This window comes from Perca fluviatilis, chromosome 21 (genome assembly GCF_010015445.1).
Source record: "Perca fluviatilis chromosome 21, GENO_Pfluv_1.0, whole genome shotgun sequence".
Classification (NCBI taxonomy): domain Eukaryota; kingdom Metazoa; phylum Chordata; class Actinopteri; order Perciformes; family Percidae; genus Perca; species Perca fluviatilis.
This window is the reverse complement of record NC_053132.1, coordinates 24,991,190-25,013,875: the sequence shown is the minus strand read 5'-3', so window position 1 is coordinate 25,013,875 and position 22,686 is coordinate 24,991,190. Positions and strand designations below refer to the sequence as shown.

Sequence of the window (22,686 nt, the reverse complement as noted above, 5' to 3'; positions counted from 1 at the left end):
ACCCCTGGGGGGATTTTATTGTCGTTGTTTCGAAACTTAACTCATTCCTGCAGAGATTGAATGATTAAAGGGAGGTGAAGGAAAAGTGAAAGCGATGAACAAAGAGATCAAGGACGGAAAAGAATGTTGCTCCCAAATAGGATCACTGGATGGACAGTATGATATGTAAATCACTTTTTTTACACTTTGGAATTGAACATAAGACGTCTTACTGGCATCTTAGTGTCTGCACTGTATAAGCAGCCCTTTGTTTTTTACCCAAAAACTATGTCTCCTTTTTTCAAAACTCTACACACAATTCCTAAAACTGCACACACAAAATGCAAAATGCCTCATATCTCCTTCAAAATGAAACACTGCATTCAAAATACCATAAACACATCTCAAAATGACTTTTATGAAAACACTTTTTTCATAATAGTACATTTTTGGATATACCATGTACACACTGTTGTTCTAAATCTAAAGCTCTTTAGTCTTTCATAGGCTTATATCTACATTTACAATGTTCTAGAGAGAAAGTCATCTGCTGAGAGGGGTTGAAAAGTGCACTGTAAAAAACAATGTAATGTTACAGTAAAACAGAAAATATTGATTGGACAAGAGTAAGAGTAGCACAGTGTTGTATACAGTAGCATCAAACAAGAAAACCAAAGTATAAACATGTGTAAACCAAAGGTATCATTTTTAGAATAAAGCATATGTGTGTGTGTGTGTGTGTGTGTGTGTGTGTTTGTGTGTGGTTTGTGTGTTTGTGTGTGTGTGTGTGGTTTTGAGATTGTTTGTGCGTCGTGGGGTCGGGGTGTTGGGGGGACAGAATTGTATGCACTCTGTGCAAAACAAAGTCTGGTTGATTTGTAATGCTGAAATAGTCATTAGATAGTTGCATGCAGGGTTAGGGTTAGGACGCCACGGTAAAGCTACTCAAGATGGGGGGCTTCTCTCATTGGTCAATCCGTGGTTGATCACATGATGAATAAGTGTGGCCTTGATCTCATCAGAGATGGCTCTCCTTTTTACTCTTCTTCCCTCCTCCTCCTCGTTGTTGTCCCCTGTCTCTCCCTCCTACTCCCCTTGCTCTGTCTATTGTTGGCATCCATTGTTCAAAACAGGTAATCTGACCTTTGACCTATGTATAGGCCTATACTAAAGCAATGATTGGTTAGTGTTCAGTTATGACATAATGTGTTTGCAAATGTGAGGAGTGTGTGTGTGCCCTGGTAAATAAGTGTAGCATTTTGATTGGTTGTGTTTAGAAATTGATAGCAAGTCACTTCTTGTTAGATTTTTGTGTCTTAGGTAGAGAATTGTGTTTAATGTTTTGAAAAAAGTGTTTTATGCAATTGAAAGCTGAGTGAAAGGCTGAGAAATAGTTTATGGTTTTGGAGATTTGCTATGTAGTTTTGCACTTTGAGTGAGATGTTTCAAAAATCGTGTGACATGAAAAGATTTTGTGTGTAAGCAGTTGGAAAAAACTGTAACATGCTAGTTAACTTTTTGAGGGAGAATGTTTCCCCCCAATCCAGTTTTGATGCCAAGCTAGGCTTATCCACTCCAGCGCCGCACCTAACACGCCCTCTCCAAAATGTTGACCTATTCCTTTCAATTTTTCTTTTTAATATTGTGTGTGAACCCTTAGTAAATTTCCTCTTTTGTCCGACCAGCAATACAAAATCCAAAGATATTCAATCACAAATGATAGAAAAAAAGAGATGCAGCACATGCTTATAATTTGAGAAGCTGGAACCGGCATGTTTGCCGATTTTGAATTTAAAAAAGATCGTAACACTTTACGTAAGACACTGTCATGAACACATGACACAGTCATGACACATGAACCCTAACTCTATCTCTAACTCTAATTCTAACCCTAACTTGTCATGACAAAAAACGAATGACACTTAATGGCAGAAGCGTTATGTCATAAATGTTTATGACTTCTTTATGACACGTTCATGACAGTGTCACATCACTCTTATGTAGATACCTTCAAGTAAAGTGTAACCAAAAAATGTACAGCAAATTGATTATTAAAATGGTTGATTCAGTATTTTCGATCAACGAACTGATTAATTGTTTTAGCGCTACACACACTGTACACATACAGCACCTTTGAAGGTTTAATCCAGTCAAAAGACAAAAACAAATGTACTCACTTTTGTCTAGTGGTATTGAGATATGTAAATAGTTTTGGTTCATTTAGCTAAGGTTGTATCCAAATACAATGAAAATTTGTGGAGCTCACAGCTTTGGAAAAAAACACTGGCCAATCCACAGACCTCCATTTCAGACATTTTCATTCTCTTAAGTGTGTTTTATGGATTACCAGCATGCAGCGGCACAAATGTCAAAAACATTTAAAACTTTTGACTCTACAGGAGGCAGAGGCTCATTCAGGGAACAATGACATCATCCACAGAGACATTTAAATGAGACTTTGTTTGTCAGAATATTTTAGCACCCAACATGTGACATGTATGTTTGACCGTGTCAAACAAAGAACAAAAACAACATATAACTTAAAAATACTAAGTTGTGGAATGGGAACAAAGTGATAATACAAATGAAATCCTCTTGTACCATTAAAAAAATAATGACCGTGATTCTTCACTGGGACGGATAAACCAAACACTGGGCTGGTAGTTTACACATAAGCAAACACTCAGTGTTATTGAAAAGGCCTTTGTGAAACTACAGCAGCTTTACTTTCCACTGACTGTTAGGATAAGACGATCCCACTGTTGCATAGTTATTATTGATGTGTATGAGAACACATGGTCTTGTCTTTCAGCGAGGAACAGTGGGGACAACTTCAAAACAAAGTACAACAACATCTTTCATGATTGGACAGTTTAGATCTGGAATACATTAGACTCCTCAAATGAACATTCAGTATGCACAGGTTCCGTTCATGTGTTCCAGTTGTGTCAAAAGCTTCTTATATGTTTCCTTGGTGGCTTGTTGCTCTTTAAAGGCAGGGATGGTAACTATTTCCTGTATACACTTTTTTATGTATTGTTTTATATTCTCTTTACTCCTTGACAGCAATAAAGAACTTATGGGCTCTGAATAAGGAGTGAAAACAAACCGTCATCTTTAGCTGCTGGGAACCTGTAAAAAACACCCACCAATCACTGCCTCGCGCTCCGCTTGGAAAGAACCAATGAAATGCCTCCTTGCCCCGCTGCGCGTACTCTACCCCTCCCGTATACGAGCCTGAGTTCCATCTGAGTTCGCCGCATTGCTAACAGTAGTCATGTTTGTTTTAAATATCCGGTATGATATTATTAGGTGTTTGCTAGTCTCGCTTTGCCAGACCTTCCTCCACGGCGCTGCGGAGGAGGGTCTGGCTAGTCCACACAGCATTCCAGGATGGGAGAAAAACTTGCTCTGGTTTGATGGCATTTCTTTAAACCAATCACAATCGTCTTGGGCAGTGCTAAGCAACAGACAGAGTCATTGTGACGCTGCAAAATAGCCTCTGGAAGGAACTTATTTTGGTGGAATGTTCAAAAGTTGTTTTAGTCGTGCAACAGAAAATTCAGATTGGACAGATAGTCTAGCTAGCTGTCTGGATTTACCCTGCAGAGATCTGAGGAGCAGTTAACCATAGTCCTCACAAATCCACACACAACACAACACAAAGAAAGCGGAAGGTTACGGACATCCGGGCGAAAAGAGCGTGATCCGGAGGAATTGCCTGCAGCACCGGAGCAAACCTGGAAGTGGAACGTCGTGAATATAGACTAGGTGTTTGCTTACCAGTGAGTGAGACGTGAAGTAGTTTTGTAGTAAAATTGTGGTACTTTCTCTGCTCTACTCTGAAGCAGCGCCAAGAGCAGGGGGAGGGGTTAGACAGAGCCCCAAATCTTGCTCGCTTTTCAACATTACCAACCCTGCCTTGAAGATGAAATAAGTAGTTTCACTTGCAACAGACCTCCTCATTTCTCACAACAGCTCGCAGATCAAGCCACCACCTGATCCTGTACCTATTTATTTTGTTAACTATTAGCCACAGCTTAGTGACATCACTGCTTCACTCCGCATATAATGTAGACCTGTGTGCTTTTCTGGAATCTGGATCTTCTTTTCTCCTCAGCCTCAGGGTTTGGCACAGGAGATCCACCAATGTTAAATAGACAGACATCACCCCCCTGTGGCTTAACAGAAGATTTGATTTGGCTTGTCCTTCATGGTGCCAGCATGAATGATGAGATGGTACAAGCAGAAGCAGAATCTTCTAGAGGCAGCCCTTTACCAACACGGTAAACGGGAGGAGAGTTTTCAGACGAAGAAATTGTAATTGATGTCTACGTGCATGGAAACCACAGTATATCCCAGCAGAATAAGTCACAGTGTCTCCCACCTGAGGGTCTTGTATGTGATCTCATGGACGTCCAGACCAAAGAGCTCTTTGGCAGCATGTTTGAAGACGTGTTCCAGGAAGCCTTCAGAACCTCGGCCCTCGTGCCTCACCAGCGCCGCGTCTCCAGTCTCTCCCAGCCTGCAGTGACAATAACGCCTCCGCTGTCAACGGCTTCCACAACGACTCAGCGAAGATATGCAACTCTGCGTTGGATTCTATTTTAAACAATTGTAGGGTGGATGGACAAAGTCCTCATCATGGGCAGTAACACATAAGATTATAATGAGGGACTGGACATTAAGAACATTAATAGAGCAGCAAACATAGATTTGCTACATTAAGATATAGGGGGGTTATGGTGTCCTGAGTAGAGCCCTGCAAGCCCGTCGGGGCCCGATGGGGCCCGACAGGCTAAGCCCATTCGGGCCGGGCTCGGGACGTTTTGTTTTTTTTACTGATCGGGCTTGGGTCGGACTCTGGCTTATTTTAGCTTCTCTCCTCAATGTGCCCATCTTAGTAGCGTGTAACGTGTGTGTGTTTGCATGTGTACTAGAGACAGCGCGCATCAGAGAGAGAGAGAGCGCATCAAAGAGCGCGCGCGTCAGAGAGAGCTTAAAAGTGATTGATGTTGGTCTAGGATCGGGCCGGGTTCGGGCTGAAAAAATTGCAGGTGTTGTCGGGCTGGGGTCGGGTACGGCTTGAACACCACGGGCCAGGGCTGGGTTAGGGCTGGAGTTTTTGGCCCGTGCAGGGCTCTAGTCCTGAGCAGAGAAGGAAGTCACACTCCCTGTGTGCGTGTTGTAATCTGAGCTTCTCTGTTCTTTGTTTTGACAACCGGCCCGGCCACACGCGCACGTGAGTCACCTGGTCGTAAAGAAACTTTACCTAAATTTACTCAAATGTATTGTCACGTATTTGGGAACGGTCTGTGAGAGCCATGTAGTGGCAATCCCAGCCCGCTGTTCTAGCAATTTTGAAAGGAGCAATGACAATAGTATGTTCATAATATCTTTTTGTAGTCGAACATGAGTCTAAGCTTTACTGCACTACTTAGATAATAGCACAGTACCAATCACAGCACCTGTATACACTAACAATTGGCCTATGAGAAGGAATATAAGAGCGACTGAAAACCAGAGTCAAATTATTTCAATGTTAAAACCAACTTGGTCTATATAGTTGATAGTGAGTGAGAGTGGTATTAATATAATTATTAATTATTACGCTGTTTAGAATATTGTTTCTCTGTATGTTATCCCAACTTGCTAACTGAATTCTCTTTTGACCTGCCCAATAGCATCATGTCCAAGTTGTCCTGATTAGTGAGACACAAATAGGACAGCTTTCACAACCACGCACCGCGCAGCCATGTTGGATTTTTAGCTCGGGGTACTCGGTGGTTGACGGAGTTCCGAGCTCGGAAATCCGAGGTCAGGGGGGGGGGGTGTTTCAGACTTTGACCTCCGACTTCGAGTAAAGATGGAACGCACTATAAAATAATTGTCTTAGTGAATAATGTGACTGTATAACAGTAATGGTATAACAGATGTTCTGTTATTTAGGTCAGTGAAAAGAAAACTAAGGCACTATGAGCCTATAGAAAATTGTGTGATATGTGATATTTTGTTTTTCCTTGTGCCTTGTCTCTGAGCAGAAGCTGAGTCCAGAGAAAGTCTACCACGTGTTTGTGGCTCCCTGCTTTGATAAGAAGCTGGAGGCTGTCAGAGAGGAGTTTTACAACAGCCTGCTGGAGACCAGAGATGTGGATTGTGTCCTCACCTCAGGTTCACTCTTCTTAATATTATGCACACCGCTGCCTGGAGCCAAATCATATTTACAACTGCTTATGAGGAGATTGTTGAATTTTTCACACAAATTTAAGATTATGTTAAATACAGTTTTAATTATCTAGAGTTTGGTGTTTTTGAAATTGCAGTAGTGTATATACAGTAGTGAGATACTGATTATATTAAGTTTGATTAACAACACATTTTGTCATTATACAATCTTATATTACCAGACATCAATGAGCCTTCACTTTTTCTCTTGCTCACATAGTAGTGGGTCTCAGACACTGGAAAAGAATATGGGAGACCCAACGTCACACGCGCGCCCTAACAAGCTCAGTGTTTCCCCTATAATTGTAATAATAATGCCAAAATAACGCCAAATATCCATTGTGTTTTCCCTTGTTATTCAGCATCGCCGCTGCGTGTCCATAAACGTAGCAACTGTCCGTGGTTAGTTCACGTCTGTAACATCAGCACAGTCGAGTGCGTTATCTGACCTGCTACAGTCAGTTGAACAGGTGAAACGAAGGTAACGTTGTCGGTAGCCTAACAGCTATGAACAGGCTCACAGTGAACGCTAGCGTGCTGACCATTTCGGTCCTTTGCACCATGACCTCGAGCCAAACACCCCCCCAGAAGCTTTTTTCACCTGGGTCGAACATTGGGAGAGTTAGCGTAGAGTAGCGTTATCAGCTGAATAGCTTAGCGCAGGAGCTAATGGATCCAGTGATGTATCTCGTAAATGCCCGAAATGATACCAAACTTCTACACTAGTACAAATAGGTTATGCTCTCATAAAACGATGGATTGTAAAGTTTGTAAGTACACCAGAAGTTTATGTAAATAACACTTGCCTGCTGGCTTCTGCTCTCTGCTGTTGTTGTTGTTGCTGCTGCCGGTAGTAAGACGAGTGCTTAGGGCCGTCTACAAATTACAACACCGAAAAGAGATGCAACAAAAATATTTATTAATTTAATGATTAAATAAGGTAATGTCTCCAAACTTACCTCAATTATAACTTGTCTCCTGCTAGTTATACTACAGCACTTACTTTAAAAAAAAGTTAAATATTCTTTTTTAAACACTTTTCGGTGTTGTAATTTGTAGACGGCCCTAAGCACTCTTACTGCCCGTTAGGTAGCAGCAGCAGCAGCAGCGACAAGAAGCCAACAGGCAAGTGTTATTTACATAAACTTCTGGTGTACTTACAAACTTTCCAATCCATCGTTTTATGAGTAAATAACCTATTTGTACTAGTGTAGAAGTTTGGTATCATTTTGGGCATTATTAGTGGGGTCATTTACGAGATACATCACTGGATCCATTAGCCCCTACGCTAAGCTATTCAGCTGATAACGCTAACTCGTCCAATGTTTGACCCAGGTGAAAAAAGCTTCTGGGGGGGTGTTTGGCTCGAGGTCATGGTGCAAAGGACCCTAGTGTGAAATTACTCCGAACCATCATGTTGAGGGTAGATGCTGTAGATACTGGTGAGTAGTCTTGAGCAGGTATTAACACTCAGGGTGATTCAAAGGTGATGTGCAAATTATGGGCTTTTATTATAGCTGACCCAATTAAGGCCCAAAGGCAAAAATGATAATAAAAAAATTAACAAAATTAAGAAAAGTAACTAGACAGCACTTTCAAGGAAATAAATTAACATTAACAATTAACAATTAACATTGACTTGAGAGTCAAAACCATCGGAAGTATAAATACACAATTATTCACTAATAGACCTTAAATCAGGTTTAACGTGGCAATCATCCAGCAGACTTATGTCCTACTACCTCCACGTACACTCCAGCTCTGTCCCGAGCAAATACTACAGCCTCTCTAAATAGCCTGACGCCGCCCCTCAAATTGGAACATACCAACATGTAAAACTCAGGGGTGGCTCAGGTGAGTAGGCCGTAACGGCTTCATACAACAAACATAAATATCCAACAATCTAGATAGACATATAATTTATACAATTGGTATTACAATTAACCACAGCCACAATGTATCTTGTTGGCTGTAAAATATAATACACCACAAGTCATGTTTGTGACAATCTATAGCTTTTAAACAATAAACAATGATAGATGCATTTAGCTAGGCCTATAGCAAATCACCGCAGCAATAGATGTTAAAAATTTGTGCACAAAACTACGGGATTAATATAGGGAATTTGATGAATGACAGACAATATAAAACCAGTATAAATAACCGGACATATAGAGAGTCAAACAAACATATACAAGCAACTTCTTCACTCAGTCTTTGAGATTAAAACAGGTAGCGCATCGCTACCGTGACGGCAGCTATGCGCCCCGTCACACATCACTTTAATTTAGATTTCTTTTCTCCAACCTGGACCCTATTTTCCCATGCATTAGTGTTTAAGTGACTAATATGAACACAAATCTTTGAAATTGGTCCAGTATTGAGCAAGAACATTGTAACCAGCAGCCGCGAATCGGGCTACAATGTAATCCTATAGGGCAAATGTGCACCGTCAATTTCCGTCCACTAAAAGTGCTGTTTTTGCCACTGACAGGCTCACATTGTTATTCTAAGTGTCTGACAACATTATGGAAAGGAACATCCCTTCAGAGATAGACCTTTTTGTTAAAGAGTAAGATTATTTCTGTTTAACTACAAACAGCTCCAAAATCGGGATCACCAAATGCACCAAAGTCCATTGAAATGTGTATAGAGCCAGCATATTTAGGGCCCGAGCGCCGACAGCGGCGAAGGCCCTATTGAAACTGAAGGAATTATTATTCTTTCTTTTCCCGTCAAATGAATTGGCTTTTTGAGGGCCTTAACATATTCAAAAACTCACCAAATTTGGCGGTCGCATCAAGTCTGGTGAAAATTTACGTATTTTAAGGGTTTCGGGAATAGGCGCACAAAAATGGCTCGCTAGCGCCCCCTAGAAAGTTAAGAAAATTGAGCCCCTGCAGTGCGTTTAACGTAGACTCACGAAACGTGGTATACATATGTATCATGTCAAGATGTACAAGAAACTTCATTAGAGCCATACGCTAAACCCAACAGGAAGTCCGCCATTTTGATTTCAAAGTTCGAAATTAGTGCGATTTTGGCCATTTCCACATGTCGTACTTTAACGAACTCCTCCTGGAGATTTCATCCGATCAACTTCAAACTCAGTCTGTACCATCTTAAGATGTTAAAGATGAAAAGTTGTTAAAAGAAAAACTTTTCGTCATAGGGCGTGGCGGGGCGGCCATTTTGTGCGTTTCGCCGCCGAAACAGGAAGTGGGTGTATTGTCCGATTACCTCGAAACTTTTCAGGATTCATAAGAGTCCAACCCTGAGGACAAATAAAGGCCGATATTTACTTAAAGTCATAGCGCCCCCTAGTAGCAACAGGAAGTAGGCTAAAAGTCAAGGTGCTATACTTTAACGAACTCCTCCTAGAGATTTCATCCGATGGACTTCAAACTTGGTCTGTACCATCCCAACACCTTAACGATGAAAAGTTATTAAAGAAAAACTTTCGTCAGGACGGTGTGGGCGTGGCGTGGCGGCCATTTTGAGTGTTTAGCGATGACCAAAGAAGTTGTTGTAACTTGAGTGTACGTTGTCATTATCTGCCCGAAATTTCTCACGATGGACAAGGGTCCGGGCCTGAGGACACCTACAGGCCAAAATTGACTTTTGGTCATAGCGCCCCTGGGCCACAGGAAATCTGCCTTATATGACAAACATCATCCGATTTACATGAAACTTAGAATGTGTGGTCTACATGTGATACTGAGCCGCCCCCTATAATATGACCACGCCCACTTACTCAGGCCACGCGCCCTTTCATAACATTTGAACCGTTTAAGGTAGAGACTCGTATGAGGTGTCATTGAACTCAGCAGAGACTTCCTTTTTAATTGGTGATGGTTTGACCCGCCCCCTATGCTTTAGCCACGCCCCTTTTCACAGCTAATGAACCGTATGACGTAGAGTGTTGTGTGAGGTATCGTTGAACTCGGCGGGGAGTTCCCTTTTAATTGGTGACGATTTGCGGCGTCCGAGTGCCGCGCGAATGCACGGTCGCAAGGAGCGGCGTCCGCCGGTAACCCCGACGCGCGCAGAGGCGCGAGGGCCCGTCCATCGCTGCTCGCAGCTTTAATTCCACATGTAACTGGGTGAATTAAAGGGGTGATAGAATGCAAAACCGATTTTATCCCTGTCATAGTTGAATAACGACAGTTCGGTGGGTAAATAGGACATACATAGAAGCTCAAAATCCCATTGACACCCCTTTACTATGAAAATCTAATTTTTTGAAACTGCCGCTGAAAACGGGCGAATCTCAACAAAGCTGGAAGTTGACGTCAACCTCCGAAAAACCGGAACCTTTGTCACAGCCATGGGTGTATTACAGTTTTTCTCGATTGCTTAAACACATTTCTTGAAACTATGCCTCGTATTCTCAAAACAGTAAACACAAATCCATAACGTCTCACCCAATTCACCAAACATCCTATTTTCAGGTCAAAATGAAGCACTATATCAAAACCATTAACTCTTGCTGAAAAACCAAACTTTGACCTCAGACGGGACACACAAGTCGTCACAACATACACACTAAAACTTAGTTTTACACACTGGTGTAATAAATTCAAAACAACATTTCCAAAACTGTTAAGTTATGTTGCCACAAACCTTTTCAGATGAACACAAGACACAACCAATGGTTACATTGGCACATTTTATTCATTACTGTATTACAGTACTACACAGTAAACCAAAAAAATATTGGCCCTAGCCAGGCAGCTAAAAATAAATTGCATAAATTGCTATACTGTGATGGTGCACAATACTTCATACAATATCAAAAGTCACACCTGAACATATTCCACTCGTTGGTCTTTTACCCTGTCAGAGTTTCGTTCAAAAGGGACGCGGTACACCTGTTTCATCCGGAACCGATGCTTTCGGAGGATGCGATCAATTGTGGAAAGGCTAATGGAATTTATTCCTTGAAAGTGATTATTATCCTCAATCACTCTCCTTTGAATCTCTCGCAGGCGGATTACATTATTGGCAATGACCATGTTTACAAGCTCCCTCTCTTGCTCCTCTGACAAAAGCCTTAGCCTCCCACCACCAGATGGTCATCTCTGTATCCTACAAAAATAGAAGCATTACTGTAAATTTGATGGATTTATTTAGTATTACAGAAGCATAGTACAACAGTGCATGTTATGTCAAAGCACAGAGTACGGCACTCAAAAGTTACTGTACTGATTCTGATGATGGAGGCGACAGTGAAGCGACTAAAATTAGGCTGGACTCGTTGCCCAGCCTCCCTCATGGTCATACCATGGACAAGAACATGGTTCACTAAAGTGGCTCGAATTTCATCCGAGACTGCTTGTCTCCTTGACCTTACTCCTCCTCCACCTCGTCTTTCACCACGTCCTCCTCTTCTACCTCGTCCTTCACCACGTCTTCCTCCTCTCCCTCCTCGCCTTCCTCCTTCACCACGTCCTCCTCCTTCTCCTCCTCCTCCTCGACCATGTCCTCTCCCTCTCCCTCTCCCTCTCCCTCCTCGACCGTCATTTCTCTATGGATACATTGTTCCAAAACTCAATGAACTGACTCTGGCCATTTTATCTATCTATTGAAAGTTCTGATTGGTGTGTGATCAATTTTGACTCGTAGTGTTTCCACCTGGGTAATTGTGTGCTAATTGAGCTTCAGCTGTGCTGACTTGAGTGAGCAATATTGAATGCTGTGCTTTCTAAATGACAACATGGTGTAGGCAATGAGAAATTGAGGGATTTGTGTGTAGAGTTTTGCAGTAACAGTTCAACAAATCTGACTCATGTGTCAAAACCAGGGAATAGTGTTTATAGTTTAGTGAAATGGGTGTGCTTTTTGAAAAACGGCGTTAACGTTTTGAAATTTTCGTTCAAAAGCCTGGTTATAGTGTTTAAACAATTGAGAAAAACTGTAAGAGAACGGTCACGCCCCAACATTTACATAGGCTACACAACTGACCTGAGATCAGGTAGTTTTCTGAATCTAGCTAGGTCACGCAGATCTCTGCTATTCCATTACAAAATTCACTTCTGAAACTTTTTTATGCGAGAAATCAACCATATAAAGCTCAAATATGGGCCGCTTTACGAAAATGGGTGGCTAATTGCAAATTTTCTCCGACTGTGTGTCATACCTGTCAAGTTTTGGATTTGAAAATAAGGGAAATTTTCCGGTGCCCACCTCGAGCAGTCCCACCACCCCAACCAAGCTCCAGTATCCCTTACATTTTAAGACAGGTGTAAAAGAAAGCTAAAATCACCACTTGATGCAGAATGCTGAAAACATTTACAATTTATAACATTGCTTGTCTTTACATTTACATTTTATTTTCATTCCACACATTCTTTTCATTTCATATTGCTTTTCTTTTACAGTTTTTCTTTTAATTTCACATAACTTTTCTTTAGTGAGTTATTGTACAAATGTGTTGCAGACTTTGCATTCTTTAAGACTGTTTTGGAACGAGTGTATTTGTGGGCTGGGCGAGAGTGGTTAATTTTACATGAGAGTAGAGCGCAGACAGTTCTGTTGTCTAACGTCATCCTATTCTCTGTAACAATCTTTCGTACCATGCTAAACACCCTTTCTGAACTGGCATTGCTATGGGGAATGCATAGTTAAGCCTTCATAAGTTTTGGCAGCGCCAAATAAATAAGAGTCCCCCAAAACTCATATACACCATTCAGAAAATCATAAAAATAAAAGTCCGAGCTTCCACAGACCAATTGTGATCTAGAATGTTTCAGGGCATTCTGATGTTGTTTTCCAAAATAAGAGCCCCCCAAAACTCATATACACGCTGTTTTGTCTACACATTCAGAAAATCATAAAAATAAAAGTCCTAGCTTCCACAGACCAATTTCACCTCAGATGGATAGGACTCCTCCTCAAGATGTGATCTACAATGTTTCAGGGCATTCTGATGTTGTTTTCCAAAATAAGAGCCCCCCAAAACTCATATACACGCTGTTTTGTCTACACATTCAGAAAATCATAAAAATAAAAGTCCTAGCTTCCACAGACCAATTTCACCTCAGATGGATAGGACTCCTCCTCAAGATGTGATCTACAATGTTTCAGGGCATTCTGATGTTGTTTTCCAAAATAAGAGCCCCCCAAAACTCATATACATGCTGTTTTGTCCATACATTCAGAAAATCATAAAAAAAAAAGTCCGAGCTTCCACAGACCAATTTCACCTCAGATGGATAGGACTCCTCCTCAAGATGAGATCTACAATGTTTCAGGGCATTCTGATGTTGTTTTCCAAAATAAAAGCCCCCCAAAACTCATATACACACTGTTTTGTCTACACATTCAGAAAATCATAAAAATAAAAGTCCGAGCTTCCACAGACCAATTTCACCTCAGATGGATAGGACTCCTCCTCAAGATGAGATCTACAATGTTTCAGGGCATTCTGATGTTGTTTTCCAAAATAAAAGCCCCCCAAAACTCATATACACACTGTTTTGTCTACACATTCAGAAAATCATAAAAATAAAAGTCCTAGCTTCCACAGACCAATTTCACCTCAGATGGATAGGACTCCTCCTCAAGATGTGATCTACAATGTTTCAGGGCATTCTGATGTTGTTTTCCAAAATAAGAGCCCCCCAAAACTCATATACACACTGTTTTGTCTACACATTCAGAAAATCATAAAAATAAAAGTCCGAGCTTCCACAGACCAATTTCACCTCAGATGGATAGGACTCCTCCTCAAGATGTGATCTAAAATGTTTCAGGGAATTCTGATGTTGTTTTCCAAAATAAGAGCCCCCCCAAAACTCATATACACGCTGTTTTGTCCATACATTCAGAAAATCATAAAAATAAAAGTCAGAGCTTCCACAGACCAATTTTACCTCAGATGGATAGGACTCGTTCTCAAGATGTGATCTACAATGTTTCAGGACATTCTGATGTTGTTTTCCAAAATAAGAGCCCCCCAAAACTCATATACACGCTGTTTTGTACATACATTCAGAAAATCATAAAAATAAAAGTCCGAGCTTCCACAGACCAATTTCACCTCAGATGGATAGGTCTCCTCCTCAAGATGTGATCTACAATGTTTCAGGGCATTCTGATGTTGTTTTCCAAAATAAGAGCCCCCCCAAAACTCATATACACGCTGTTTTGTCCATACATTCAGAAAATCATAAAAATAAAAGTCTGAGCTTCCACAGACCAATTTCACCTCAGATGGATAGGACTCGTTCTCAAGATGTGATCTACAATGTTTCAGGTCATTCTGATGTTGTTTTCCAAAATAAGAGCCCTCCAAAATTCATATACACGCTGTTTTGTCCATACATTCAGAAAATCATAAAAATAAAAGTCCGAGCTTCCACAGATCAATTTCACCTCAGATGGAGAGGACACCATCTCTCAGTGTCACTTACAAAAGTACAAGACATTCTGTTATTGAATTTCACATTTACATTTTTTTATTTAATTATTTACAAATTATTTAAAACTCTTAACACTTTTTTGTAATGAATATGTGAACACTTCTTTAAATGAACATAATGTAATTTGCAATATTATTTTACCAAACAAAATTGACAGCAGCATAATGTAAATATAACGATAAATAACATAAATGTATTAATTCTGTTATCTCGACAGATTTAACAGCAGAAAACGCAGTCCCAATCATTGACTCTGGCCCATCTCAGCTTTTTCTTAGTCATGCCCAGGCACTTCTCATGGTACCACCTCTTGCAGCGGTCACACTGGATCTAAAATAAGTTAGAAATATCACTGAACTGCTACATACACAGATCCACGTTTTAAATTGCTACTCCTTTTCACTTTACAATTCTCCTTTTACAAGTGAACCAAAAAACTCACCCACTTTGTCACATGTTGCCTGCTTCCAATTGGCTCTTTCTGTGCGCACATGGAACAGTGATTGGTCTCATCAAACACTATAAGTATTAGAAATAAATAAATGGGTAACACAAATTTAATGTTCAGTGTCCATGCCCTTTTTAAAGGAACCACCTTACAATATCAACATTACATACAGCGAAGACTGCATTTATTTATATATATATAACCAGCGAGATATTTAGGTAATTACTAAATGTTGCTTTTAAACCATGTTTTAAAATACTGTACTGTATTAACTAAAGTGAAAATAACAATGTGTATAACTTGTGTCGAGACATTATTTTTAATATTATAAATTGTCTATTTATACCCCTTTCATTTTTGTGAACCTATTTATGTCATAGTATATCTATGGTGTTGCTGTTTATGTCTTATTTCATGTATTGCATGTATTACGTCTCATTGCTTGCAATATTTCCATGCCTTAATCCTCTGCATAGTCATCTGTAATCTTTTTTTGTTATTTGCCAAGCTTGTTTACTTGCATTACTGGCATGTATTACCAGTGCGTGATCAATTTTCCTGTCATCTTTATTTGTAATTTCAGTTGATACCCTCTGTGTTTATGATTGCATGTGGTGCATTAGAAGCTATTTTTGTCTTGTTAAATTCTACATAATGCTGTTAAATAACAACACTATGGTGAAAAAGTATTTTTATCAATAAAATATTTAATATATAAAATATTTTTGGTTACTGTCCATTTTATCAAAATCTTTACAGCTTTTTGTAGTAACCATTTTTGTAACAGCTGTAAGCTGCTCTGTGTTATAGCTCACCATATGTTGTCCTGAAATTACTGGCCACCATGGCTTCACAGGCCGTATTCTGTCTGTCTTAGCTGATACTACTCTGGCAACCCTACATTTTGTGTTAGCTTTAATGTAATAATATACAACCTGGCTGTGAGTGTTGACCATCAGAAGACATCTTAACTAGTGTGAATTCTTTCTTTGAATTTTGAATTATTAAATTATTGTTATAACCATCTATTTCCCTCTGAAGCTGCATTAACAGTTTTATTCAAATTACAAATTCACTGAAGTTTCATTTAATAAAATATTTTTTCTACTACTGTTTTTACATTACACTAGACTTCTGAATTGTGCATTTGAATTCTGACTAGAGTCTAAACTGTTAAGCTGCATTTTATTTTGTATCCCTCAACACAACAGACAAACACTTGTTTTACAAACCTGATTCTTTCAGTATCTGCAGAGCCATCATTTTTCGCTCTTGTGCCATTTCCTTTTTGGATGTTCAAAAATGGAACAGCTGGAAATGCCCTCACTATTGCCCTTGCCATCTAAACAAATAATACTATTTACAAACATTGTGTGGACTGTGTCAGACTCCAGCTTAACTACAAAATTCCAATTATTTTGTATTGTGTCATGTTGTGTAAATTGTTGAAACAAACATCAAATAAATTTATGAAAGAAAAGAGATAGATATTACAAAACTTCACATACCAAGGTGACAATGACCCCACAGCTACTGGCATCCTGCTGGACTGGATGTTTCAGAACTCCTCCTTTCCATTTGATGTCCAGCCACTCCATTTTTCCATGGCATGTTTGCCTCATCTGTAGGTACTCACTGTATGTGATGTTCAGATTACGATTATTAATTAGGAAAAGATTACAAAAAGCTTTGCTTTCAAATGATAAGTAAATTCTAAACTTATAACTCTTCTTCTAATGGTGAAAGTCTAAGTACTCCCAAATAATGCTATTAAACTCTTAAATTCAGTAATTTTATACTAAACCAAATTACAAGGTATGGCATGTAAATAAATCCATTAATTTAATGTAATTCAATGTCTTTACAACATTTGTAATGTCTCCAAAAATTGTGATGTGAAAAATATATGATATAGTGAATTTCCTTAATTTTTTACCAGGCTATTGGGTTAATATTTGGTGTAACCCTTTTAGTGAATGTAAATCAGTAAATATGTATCTCCACCAATGACCACTCCTTGGTTTAGGAATTTAATGAGTTATAAAATGAATACCTGATTTTTTTGGCAGCATGAATGGAATCATCTTTCTCTTTGTTATTTTGTGAAGGATTCATCAAGTACACTGTGTGGTTGACAGCATTTATGTACTGAAAATGATAAGGGGGAAATGCAACCAATACATCGTTTAATAATACACCAGACAAAATAAATAATGACTTATAGATATCATTCTGCTACTCACCAGAAGTTTCCAGTGGACGTCGCAGATGTTCACAAATGAAAGAATTGCCTGGTAATTGTCAAAGTTGACCTAATGAGGAAGTTAAATAATAATTACCTTTGCACTGTAAACCATAAATAGTAAATTTAGGTTTTAAAAGCAATATGGAAAGCTGGCATATTCACTATACATTTAGTATGTAGTGCTGCAATAGATAATTTATAATTTTTCATACATAAGGTCCCTGCACAAACACACAAAATTGCACATCCACACTGTAGTCCATGTAACCACTGTGATCACCTTTGACAAACTGTGCAGGACAAGATGTGAGCTTTCCCCATGCAGAATCACCCATGCTGTGTAGTGATTGAGAATATATATGGAGTTCCCCATCTCCAGCTGATTGACAGCAAGATGAAACATGCCTTCAATTATCTAAATAAGAAATGTGGGAGAAATGTTTTCATTTCTTTGAAGTTGTATTATAAAATAAAAATACAATTTCTATATTTCAATGTTTACACCAAGAAACACATAACAAACACAAGGTAACTAATCATATGTCTATAATTATAATTCACAATAATGGTCCATCATTAATAGGTATCTGTGCATTAATTTATGCAGGACAAATGAGTAAAACTACATAAACACCTCAGCTATCTGCTACTATTAACTAATGTGAAAACAAGTTTACCTAATCAGAAAGTACTAGTCAACTTCGAACCGATGTAGTTTATTAATAGGTAATCAATAATTAATAAATTAGAGCAACCTCATTATGAAATATTAAGTAACTATGAAAAATTATTAGCAATTACTACCAACTCAATATGCAAAAACAAGTAGTGATCCGGACCTTAATTTAAATGTGAAAAAAATTCAATTTAAAATAGTGGATCAGATCACTAACATTTCATACAGAGTTAATAGGTAAATGGCAATGCATTTTATGACAATGGTAAGAGTACAAAAAGACAAGTGGTCACATCTCAGATACGTTAATGTGGTGATTATTTAGTAATTGTTAATTATTTGTCATTGTTCGTTGTTACAATTCTTCTTAACGAGGCTGATTACCTATTAAGGAACTATTCATTATACCAAATACTGGTAGCTGAAGTGTTAATATAGAACTACAGATTTTTAATTTTTAAAACTTAACTACAGTTTGTATAACTAAATATTGAAGAGAATGAAATGCATACTACCTCGCCATATAACCACCGGTGTGGTTGAAGTGTACGGAGCTCACGGTGACGAACAATAATTGTTTGCCCTATGTTCTGGGTCGGGATCACAGAAACCACAACCTCTGTGTCTTTTCTTTTCCACCAGGAGGTGAGCTGCATGCCATAAATTGAAATTAAAAATGACACGTTGTTAAACATAAATTGAATGTGTTTCAACTTGTTGTCTCTCTTTTTTAAAACAATTATATCCTTTCTTTTTAATGTTGATTCAAATAATAACCTTTAAAAGTTACTAGTAAGAACTTGTGATACTAGAAAGCCTTCTTACTTGATGCTGTGGGGTTATTGATGTCTTGGATGGTGTCTGAGGTTTGTTTGACATGTCCCTATGTACTACATCCTTTCCATCCAAAGTTTCTTCATGGTCCCCCAGTACAGATGAACTAGGCTGTGGTGAAGACTTTGGTTTCCCAATGGCACCGTCAGGTACTGAGGAGTCAACCTATCAACAATGTATTTAAAAACAAATCACCTTACCAAGGATCCTCATGTTAAATACCTTTCGTTTGTCTCTTAATTTCCTATTTTAAATACATTTAAAACAAATATAAAATAAGATCTTTTACAATATTTCAATTGTTTGTAGAAGTTTCAGTTGTAATTTACATTAATAGTTTCTCTAAAAAAGATGTACCACACACAAAATGACAAAAGAAAAATAATATTAATATTAAGTAAAGATTGTGTAGTGTGTAGTGAAAACGGCTTCTGTTGTTATACATCTATGAGTAGTAAACTATTTCGGATTGGCTGTAATTACTTTGGCTGCAGTAAAGCTAAAACTGTAATGTTTAGATTAGGATTATTACTATTAATTCTGTATAAGGCATGACAGCTTTATATTTACAGTATACCTTCTTGTTCAATGTCTTGAAATGAAACAGCTTCCGGAGTGGTGTAACATATCTCCCCCTCTTTTTCTGCTGCCGTTCTTTCCACTTTTCTTGGTCCACTCTGTACGTCTGTATAAAGTAAAGTATAGATGGAAGAAGTCATTTATAATTTTAATAACTTTGGAGAACTGTTTTAGATACCAATACATATAATGTGATTTTCTTTATATTTACTTTTACTTAAAAATTGTTACCCATGCCACCTTCAATGAAACCTTAATTAAAGTATTCAAACCTTTCTTCTAACAACTCTTTCGGAATCTTCATACTCCTTCAGGAGAGCAGTGTGACTAGTTTGATAGCAGGACACAAAATCATCAAGCCTAGTCAGGCGGCCAGAGGGAAATCGAATGTGTTTTAAATCCCACTGGCTCTTTTCCATAATGCCCTGGGTTCTGTTGTCCTCTGTTATGTTCTGAGAAGGGTATAAAAAAACAGGTACATTTGTAAAATAATTTACCTGTTAAACACATTAAGCAATCGAGTAATAAAGTCATGTCATGTAAAATATTTTATAATTACTTGTCTTGGAAGCTTTCTGATGGTGTTGTATTTCCTAGAGCACTGCTCATATTGTGGTCCCGTCCCATGTCGTCCAAGGTCACCTTTGAACAAAAGTACGTAAGTAAAGCCATGTGTTTAATTTTCATAAAACAAAGCAAGATTTTTATATCCAAAATGGATATATTGATTAATGATGGCAAACCTAGCATTATCCCGGTCCACAATCCAGAATAACGTAGAAGGTATTTGTTGAGGTGCTCGATAAGGCCTCTGCAGAAGTAAACATTCGGCTCTCCATACATGTCTAGTGGAGCATTGGAAATTACTTCTTTGCAACGTGTTGCAAATCTGTTGACTCCATCGATGTCCTTAATGTAATGTAACAATGTGTTATTATTACAGGTGTGTTTGAAAATGATAAAATGACTGACAAAAGTTTAAAAAGTTTCAGCTTTGACCTTTTTGATAATGTCTGGGCTGGAATATACCTCAGTAATACACAAGTCCTGCCAGACATGTACTTGGTGCCATGTGTTGTTGATGTTGTGTATTTTTGTCCCAAATTTTCTGATAAGTAGTTACATTTTTGGAGAGCAATACAACACAGCACATATAGACCACACAATGCACATAAAAGAACCATATCAATGACACATAACATGAACATTTATTAAAAATATTGCTAAATGTTTTTCGTTTTTTCACTGTGTTCACTGTCTGTTAATCTTTAGTGTACCCAGTTTTCCCACGTGTTTCTTTGTTTCATCTCATTCCCCTGTTTGTCTCATTGGTTACTGATTAATAAGTGTCCTAATTTCATGTGTCTAGTTAATTAGCTCCCTTGTTTTTCTGTGTCTGTTAGTTGTCAAGCTTTGTTTAATGTCACAAATGACCGTGGTTTCTCCTCCGTGATTGTCCTGTTTATTATTTTGATTATTATCTAATATATAATTTTCTTGAATAGATATCCTAAATTATTCGCTTTAATACAGCCACCAATTGACAATCATACTGTTACATATGTTTGAGGCTGCAGATGCTGTGGACTTTATATTTATTATACATTTCTGTCTTGTTATATTAAAATGATGCTGTGTTGTGGTGTTCAAGTGGCAGATAATTAATTTAATATTTTTTTTAAATGAAGTAAGTATTTTCTGACAACACACACTTACAAAACACACCAAAGTTACTTTATGTACTGACAAAAGGCCTTGTTGTGTATATGTCCTACTGTTGTACTGTATTTACATGTAATGCAATTGTTCCATAAATTTGTTCTGTTAAATGTTAGTAATATATCAAATATGTATCATCATAAACTACTTTAATCTCATTGTAAACTAGCTGCACTCTATGGCCTTTATCTAAGTACATTTGTACTCGAGAAATTTAACATACAGTACATTTATTGAAAAAAAAGTATTCCTTCGCATCTTTGTTAAAATCAAAACCATAAATATTAAAATGTAAACATGGATTTTACATTTACCTTCAAGCTCTCACTTTTGGACTTGGTTGTCTCATCCAATGTAGTCGCTGTTCTCTGCAGCCACGACTGCAGGTTTTTGAAATGTTTCTCTACATTGGGCCCACAGGATGGACTGGAAAACACAACAGCAGCACTTTGAACCATGCCGTCTAGTTCTATTAAAGTGCTTGCAGTTGTCAGGGAACCAAAGATGTGCATGGCCAGATGGTAGTGTTTTGGCGCACTGTGGAATGTAAAAAAATAATTAGGTTCAAGAATATATGTTATATGTTGATAGATGATAAATTGTACAACTTGTGTGTATTATATCCAAATTTGCACGTTATGTGATATTTGCTGGTCTTTTGTATATTTATTGAATAATCATTATTCTATGCATTTCACAGGCAAAGCTGATGTAGGGGAATTCAGAGGCCACACTGCTAACAGAAAATGTGTGCATTTTTGGATAGTTCAGTTCACAATGGCAGTAACATTATTATTTTTTGGTATGAGGAAAAGAGATGTTGCTGTTGTGTTTTTTGACCTAGCACATTAATGAAAGGTAATTCATTACAGAATCTGTATAACATTATTGGACACTTAGCAACTGACACTAAAAGAGGATTGTCACAAACAGTATTTTTTTAAAGTACACTACTTACTACTTTCTGCACATTTCCTTTGCATTCTTCATTACATGGCTGAGACAACGATGAAAAATTGGCACCTCAAAATGTTCTTTTTTTCCTTTACCACTTGCTATATTATAGTAGTGGTTAATGGTGTCTTTCAGGGTTTTTTTGGCAAATGACAGGCATATTGCCTGCATCAGCACCATTGACCCATCACACAGGATCATGATGGGTGACTGCATACCTTTTCTCCCAAAACACCTTGCCACATCAGTCTGAAACGCCTCTAGAAAGTAGTTAACTGAGGCCGTGGTGTGATCACAGGTAAGGTATGTGGCAACAGGTAGTGGAGATGAGTTTTTGTGGGGATTCCTGACCACCAACTCATAGACATAGAAAGGAGGAGATCCTTTCTGCTTTCTCATGATGCTGCCAGTCGCATCCAGATAGACAATGTCCTCCTGGCATCGCTCCTGATATATTTCAATCCCCCTGCGTGACCAAAGAAGAACCCCTTTTGGGTGTAGCATTACTTTCTGGAGGACCTCATCAGGACTGCCTTTTTTCTGGTCAAGCATTATTTGAAACGACTTGTAACCGTTACTGTGCCCGGCTTCTCTTACGTCTTCG

At 38.4% G+C, this 22,686-nt stretch overlaps 1 protein-coding gene and 2 long non-coding RNA genes across 4 annotated transcripts; all 3 read right to left on the bottom strand.

Moving 5' to 3' along the window:
• Positions 1 to 14,842: 14,842 nt before the first annotated feature.
• Positions 14,843 to 16,366, bottom strand: LOC120551319 (PHD finger protein ALFIN-LIKE 1-like). The gene is made up of 3 exons (XM_039788639.1): positions 16,308 to 16,366; positions 15,070 to 15,146; positions 14,843 to 14,957 (listed from the first exon to the last, which is right to left on the bottom strand). Exons 1-3 carry the CDS (start codon positions 16,354 to 16,356, stop codon positions 14,847 to 14,849), a joined length of 237 nt encoding a protein of 78 aa, XP_039644573.1. The 5' UTR covers positions 16,357 to 16,366; the 3' UTR covers positions 14,843 to 14,846.
• Positions 16,367 to 16,381: 15 nt separating this feature from the next.
• On the bottom strand, positions 16,382 to 17,180 carry LOC120551320. Its single transcript, XR_005637863.1, has 3 exons — positions 17,129 to 17,180; positions 16,584 to 16,710; positions 16,382 to 16,417 (listed from the first exon to the last, which is right to left on the bottom strand). It is a non-coding gene; the product is annotated as an uncharacterized LOC120551320 (long non-coding RNA).
• A 138-nt stretch (positions 17,181 to 17,318) lies between these two features.
• Positions 17,319 to 18,957, bottom strand: LOC120551318. Of its 2 annotated transcripts, none has more exons than XR_005637861.1 (4): positions 18,822 to 18,957; positions 18,512 to 18,646; positions 17,601 to 17,735; positions 17,319 to 17,387 (listed from the first exon to the last, which is right to left on the bottom strand). It is a non-coding gene; the product is annotated as an uncharacterized LOC120551318 (long non-coding RNA). The 2 variants fall into 2 exon arrangements; XR_005637862.1 differs by having other exon boundaries at positions 18,774 to 18,826.
• Between the last annotated feature and the right edge of the window lie 3,729 nt (positions 18,958 to 22,686).